Genomic DNA, 6,804 nt, shown 5'->3' on the forward strand with positions numbered 1-6,804 from the left:
TCGGATTGGCAATGGACGAGACACGCGTCCAAAGAGTAGGAGCAAGTTGCATTTTGCCAGTCGTCCTGCTTCACCGTTGTATTCCACTGTGTCCAGTCCACCAAACCGCCACCATAACGGGGACATTACGGGAACAGAATATTCGGTGAGCTAAGGGCGCACTTGGAAGCTTGTGTGTGGTGGCGTCAGGCGCCACGTCCTGTTGGAGGAGCTCGAGTGTGTTCAACAGCACCCGGAGTGGAAGTTTGGACTTCGCTCGTGCGTGGCGCTAGGCTGCTTGTTCCCCTACTGCCCCCTGCCGTGCGCCACCGCGCGCTCACGGTACCGGGGGGGAATATTATATGCAGCCTATTGTTTGAGCTTTCTCAATGTACTCACCGTTCAACCGTTTTGACCTGTATGCCTATACAATAGTAATAATAATATTTAATACTAATATATAACAATAGTAACATTTAATAATAATGAGAGCATTTTACTGACCCATTGCATCTAAATTCTCCATAGGGTTTAAAGGGCAATAAACATTAAAATACATAAAACATAAAGATGCTATATTTACGACCTATTTGATTGAGCTATGCATTGCTCTGTAAGTTATAATGTAAGAATACATTGTATTTCATTGTACATCTTGAACATTTAATTATAGTATTTAATGAAATCAATTTCTAATAAATGTATTCAATAAATCGTTAATACTGTTGTGGCATTACATGCAAATTGTAGCTCTCAGTATCTCTATTCTGTGACATTTCACGAAATACAGACTTGTCACTAAATGTCATTTCATGTAAGCACTCCAACAGAAATGTCCTACCGACAACCCCAGTGGTTAGATGATCCAAACAGTTAATTTGCACAAAGGTAATTATCTAGATCTATTGAAATTAATCTGGGTCAAAACAAAACATTGATTTTTTTTTTTTTTTTTTTTTTTTCGCTTGAGGGAGACCGGTGCTACAGAGTTGTAGGATGAGAGAAAAATGTTTAGTGTGCTTTATTATACTGGTCGCAATTAGCAAATGAAATAAATCATACCTTGTGTGAAGGGTGATAATGCCCGTGATTGGAGCTCAATTATCCTGTTATTAACCAGCTAGCCCCACGTGGGAAGGCTGGTAGCAACCACCAGCTGAGAGGGGAACGTGGGGGTCTCGTCTGAAATCTGTGTGTGTGTGTGTGTGTGTGTGTGTGTGTGTGTGTGTGTGTGTGTGTGTGTGTGTGTGTGTGTGTGTGCGTGCTATGGGTGGTAGGGTGTTTGAGGGGCTTCAGTCAGCTGGTCCAGTAGGGTACAGCGGGTGAGAAGGGCAACCCCCACCACCCCACCACACACACACACACACACACACACACACACACACACACACACACACACACACACACACACACACACACACACACACACTCTCGCCACCTTCATAAACACAGATGCGGGACAGAGGAGGCTGCTTACACCACCCACAGGCAGACCTGTGCACTTTTCCGAATTTTCTACTTTATAGACAGTGTGTGTGTGTGTGTGTGTGTGTGTGTGTGTGTGTGAGAGAGAGAGAGAGAGAGAGAGAGAGAGAGAGAGAGAGAGAGAGGGGGGGGGGGGGGTAAACAATATGAAAATGAAACAACTATTAAGGAAGTACTTGAACGATTCAACTATCAAATTCACACAGATAAAGGAAAACTCCAGTGGGTAAAAAGTGCAGCTGTTTACTTCCCTTAACTTCAAGCAGATCTTGCACATCTTGGTGGGCACTTTGCATCATCCAAACGCGTTAAAAACGCGAGAAAAGGTTTCCGTGTGTTTTGTTTATAATTTATAATATACAGAGGTGTGGGCTACGGTGGGAGTGTGATATGTCTTCTGAAATGAGAGCATGCCGGTGAAGCGTCGGTCCAAGCGCGAGAGTGTACTGGAGTTCCGCTCCGTAGAACGAGGGGCGGGGATGGAATATTCATATGAGCGCGCGTGACGGCGGCTGTTTTCCAATGCACGCAGAAGCTCGCGACTCCTCCGCAGCTCCGCACCTACAGTCCAAACCACCGGGCGCACCGGGACCTGCCGCCTCCATGCGGGTGCTCTGCTGATCTCGCGCTTCCGTTCAGTTGGTTTATTTTCATGCCATTATTTAAACGGCGTTGCTCTCCTAAATGCGCTGATTCTTAGTGCTCGGACTCACTTTGCTTCTTTTTATTTTTGGTCTCTTTTTCTCCCCTTTTTTGGAGAGGAGAAAAGATTCGCAAACATGTCCTATCCTCAGGGTTACCTCTATCAGCCTCCGGGTTCTCTGGCTCTCTACTCCTGCCCTACAGGATACGGTGCTTCAGCCCTGGCCGCCCCGAGGAGCGAGGAGCTGGCTCGGTCTTCCTCGGGCTCGGCGTTCAGCCCTTACGCGGGCTCGGCCGCTTTCTCTGCCTCGGCCAGCGGCTTCTCCAGCCCGCTGCCCTACCCCACCGACCCGGCCACGGGGCTTCCGTCGTACATGGTAAATACGCTTGGGAAACTTGTGGGCTTTTGTGGTTATTGTCAAGCGAAGTGTTGTGTTTGGAAACTGTACAAGCACCGGATGAGGTGAGTGGTTAACTTGACAGGCCGAGGGTTAGCGAGTTCTCTTAGCGCTTGATGTTTCAAGTCAAACAAAAACAATAGCAGAAGTTGAAGGAGCTCGCTCAGTTTTCAGTGGGAAAAAAGCAAAGCAAAACAAATCCTGAATGACAGGATTAAGATATGATTTAGTGTACTTTCTTTTTAACTTCTTGAGTGCAATTTAATGGATATTTCACAACAGATTATTATATAGCCGATATAAATGCATTGTAAAGCTTTCTATTTTTAAAAGAAAATATTGCCTCAAGTAATTATAATTAATGTGTAGGATAGATTTTTTTTAATCGGTGAGACAAAGCTTGAATTTCTTGACGCATAACATATGGCACCCAAAGGCCTAATTTAGTTGACATGCTAGTGGCAAGGGCTGTCAAAGTCAATTCAGTCTTTAGTGGAACAGTGTCATTATATTATTATGTTATTGATATTCATAATGATTATAATATTATTATTATTATTAATTATAATAATACATTGTTTTGGTGGTTTTGTTATATTTTCATTATATTATACTGCACTCTAATTAACCTGCTGGTGGTAGTTTGACGACGACGTTCAGTTAAACAGGCGTAGTTCACCGTGAGAAGCTATGCAGTCAGACAGGCGCACTTTAATGTGAAAAGATGAATTAAGGACGCTAATGACATGGTGCTTCATGGGGCTAAAAGGCCCATATCCACTGATTTGCTAATTGGATTTGTAAAACCGTGGTGCCAGGAGCTTCCGAGACAGTCAAAGCTTCTACACCAGCAGGGGAAGAAAAGGCAGGAAGTTGGGTGTTTAGGAAAAGACCGCAAATACCATTTGTTATCAGACCGAAGCAGAGGAATTAAACTGTCAAATAATTTTGTGCTTGGAATTTAAGATCGGTTTCTTTGGCTGGTTTATTTTATTTACGGTCAGCATGATTCCATTGCGGTTCTGAGAAGTTTGTGTGTAAATAAGTGACTCAGTAACCACAAGCAAAATGCAACGACTGATCGCGCACGATTTTTTACACATGTGTCTTTTGAAGGGCTCACCATATGACACGCACGCGACAGGCATGGCGGGAGCGTTAAGTTATCATCCGTACGGCACCCCCGGTTATCCTTACCAGCTAAATGATCCGGCCTATCGCAAGAATGCCACGCGGGACGCAACGGCAACGCTGAAGGCCTGGCTTCAGGAGCACCGGAAGAACCCGTATCCCACGAAAGGCGAGAAAATCATGCTTGCCATCATCACCAAGATGACCCTCACGCAGGTGTCCACCTGGTTCGCCAACGCCAGGAGGAGGCTGAAGAAGGAGAACAAGATGACTTGGGCCCCGCGGAATAAAAGCGAGGACGAGGATGAGGATGATCCCGACGGGGAGAGGAAGGATGAGCGCACGGAGAAGAACCCTGACAACAGTGAAACCTCCGCCGAGGACGAAGGTAACCCGTCTCACGTCGATAGCCACATTCAGTGGGGGTTGCAAAAATAATAATGATCCAATTTGTTTGCATTTTGATTGGCATGTGAGTTGTGGGGGGGGGGAAAGTTTGGGCTCAAGTTTTATTTACCTGCTATTTGCTGGTTGCCTTATACTGTGTATTGTATAATGTCAGGATTAATTAATCAAGGACTAGAAATATTGCATATTTTTAACTTGGGTTTAATTAACTGTATTTGTATTTCTGTATGCAGTTGTGGTAGGTTGGAGTTAATTTTGGTATGCAGTTAATTTTGCATGCGCAATCATATTGTTTTTTAAATGAAAGTATGTTGGTGTGCTTTTGCAGGCATCAGTTTGCATGTGGACACCCTAACTGACCACTCCTGCTCTGCGGACTCGGACGTGGAGAAGGCCGGCTGCAGGATGGGAGACCTGGGCTGCGAGTCTGGATCGGACACTAAAGACAAATACGGGGACAGCATGCGCGACACCGCCGGCGAAGAACGACACCGAGGCCTGTCGCCCAAGCCCGTGGCCCCCTCTCCGCTGACGGGCGTCGAGGCCCCTCTTTTGAACCTGCACCACCGGGACAACAGCAACAAGGGCTGCATGGACAGTCGCGTCACGTCAGAACAACACAACCCGTCTGCCAAACCCAAACTCTGGTCGCTTGCGGAAATTGCGACCTCGGACCCGAAGCAACAGGTGGGACAGAGCGCGCCCCCGACCCCCGGCCTGCTGACCTCCAGCGCTTCGTGCGCGTCCCCGGGAAGCGCGCTCTATTCTGCCTCATCTCTCCTCGGGCGGCCTATTTACTACACTTCTGCCTTCTACAGCAACTACTCAAACTACAGCAACTTCGGAGCTCTGCAGGGACAAGGCATCTTACGCTACAACTCCTCCGGCGTGCCGACAGACGGACTGGCGCAGTCTGTCCTAAACGCCAGCGCGCTTCAGAAGCAGTGTGGAGACCCGCTCCTAAAAAACAATCCAAACCACACCGAGCAACACTTCAGATCCTCACACGTAGAGCCCAAGAAAGGTACGTAAAAGGAAAGCCCAGCTTCTCTTTGTCACCTGCTCAGTTATTGCGGTGTCGTTGGGGAATTCTGTTTTTTTTTTTTTTTTTTTTTTTTAACCGGAGCTGTCTGTATTTGCATTTGCACTCGTCAGAAGTACTGACACACGTTTGACTCGGTTTGCGCAATGTGTCAGACCTATGGAGGAGACCCCATGAAAGACAGCCACTATATGCAGATGCACCGTCTGCGTGGCAGAGTTTGTGTGTCCATCTAAGGGAAGGAAGCCACGGCTATGACTGAGACTAAAGTGTAAATGTGACGGTCGTGTTTTCAGTTGACCCCACGGCTGGGCACAGTAGGACCCCACTCCTTGAGACTCAGTTACAGGGGGAAGTTCAAGGGTGTTGTATCTGCTTGTAGGTGACATGGGCTCTGACTGTAGAGAAAAATAGTGTATGTAACAATTATATATGCTACTGATATTATCTATGCAATTATTATTTGACAAACCTCGTAGTATATGGGATGTTTTAAGAGTTTTATTTATTTGTTTTCGTTTGTGCGCTTAACTATGTACGGCTGAAGAGCTAGACGGGCCTCAAGGCGTATAGTGCTCCCACTTAATGCACATCTCTGAGTAGGTCTTGTCCCGAACATTTCTGTGCAGTCTCATGCACCCCGCCCCCACCCCCCCTTTCTCTCTCTGCTGCAAGCACGGGCTGATGTGAGTTTATTTCCTTGGTCTACAGGTAGGTGTCACACTTGCTTTGAATAAGGCGCCTATAAAACACACTTGCACACTTCCATATATATATATATATATATGGACGTGCATATAGCCCGTTTGTTCTTTTATAGGCCCCATCTTGTGCCACGTTAGAAAGAACTGCAGCCATCAGCCCAGACATCTCACCCCCTTTTTACAGAAATGTGCTTTTACAGATGACGCAGTTATCCTGATACCTAAAACGACTTTCCTGAAAAACAGAAAGAAAAAAAAATCTCTCAGGAGTCCAGTTTGCTTCATCGCCACCATGTATTGTTGTATACTTTTACGTGTGAACTTTAATTAGACCTACTGTACAACCTATTTGTAAAGATGAATACATAATGTATAGGCTGGGACTGGTGGACTTCCCTATAAGAGGGGGTGCATTTGATATTTATTTTTTTAATGATGGCGAAAGCCAATAATTTATGCAAGTTGTATTGCAATGGAAACTGAACATTGTTTGTAAATAAATTATGATTGTTTTTTTTTATTTAAGTCGCCGAAAGTTACACAATGTTGTTAACAAGAGTACTTTTACTAATTTATATCTTTGATTGTAAATAAACGCGCGCTAGTCTGCACTAGCACATGCGAATTATCCATTATTTAAAGATTATGCGTGGGATTGTTTTCGCACATTTCCTTTATTTTGTGACATCATTTACATTAAAATGCAGATTGGTTTTCACCCCCTCCACACACACACACACACACACACACACACACACACACACACACACACACACACACACACACACACACACCATGTCTACAAAGGAAATACAAAACGTGAAAGTCATAATGTTGCTTTAGATTTATAAATAACATTTATCAGACGGATTGCAGAAGTGTTTAAGGTTTTGCTCAGACTTGACTATTCGCGCGCTGTGTGTGTGTGTGTGTGTGTGTGTGTGTGTGTGTGTGTGTGTGTGTGTGTGTGTGTGTGTGTGTGTGTGACCGTGGCCATGACGGCTTCAAATGAGAG

At 45.4% G+C, this 6,804-nt stretch overlaps 1 protein-coding gene and 1 long non-coding RNA gene across 4 annotated transcripts in view; one reads left to right on the forward strand and one right to left on the reverse strand.

The window, feature by feature from the left end:
- LOC134082460 (uncharacterized) overlaps positions 1 to 174 on the reverse strand; it is a 55,119-nt gene extending 54,945 nt beyond the window's left edge. For both annotated transcript variants that reach the window (XR_009939624.1, XR_009939625.1), the window contains exon 1: positions 1 to 174. This exon is cut by the window's left edge and continues 5 nt beyond it. This is a non-coding gene — a long non-coding RNA (uncharacterized LOC134082460).
- irx2a (iroquois homeobox 2a) overlaps positions 1 to 6,403 on the forward strand; it is a 13,294-nt gene extending 6,891 nt beyond the window's left edge. Inside the window, exons 2-4 of one of the 2 annotated variants that reach the window (XM_062538195.1) lie at positions 2,311 to 2,483; positions 3,621 to 4,023; positions 4,372 to 6,403. In XM_062538195.1, coding sequence (XP_062394179.1) covers positions 2,481 to 2,483; positions 3,621 to 4,023; positions 4,372 to 5,075 — 1,110 coding nt within the window. In that variant the 5' untranslated portion in view covers positions 2,311 to 2,480 and the 3' untranslated portion in view covers positions 5,076 to 6,403. Of the gene's footprint in view, positions 1 to 2,064; positions 2,484 to 3,620; positions 4,024 to 4,371 lie in introns of those variants that run through there. The other variant, XM_062538194.1, reaches the window with a different exon arrangement.
- The last annotated feature ends 401 nt before the right edge of the window (positions 6,404 to 6,804 follow it).

The sequence above is a fragment of the Sardina pilchardus genome, chromosome 6 (genome assembly GCF_963854185.1).
Source record: "Sardina pilchardus chromosome 6, fSarPil1.1, whole genome shotgun sequence".
In the NCBI taxonomy this organism is placed as follows: domain Eukaryota; kingdom Metazoa; phylum Chordata; class Actinopteri; order Clupeiformes; family Clupeidae; genus Sardina; species Sardina pilchardus.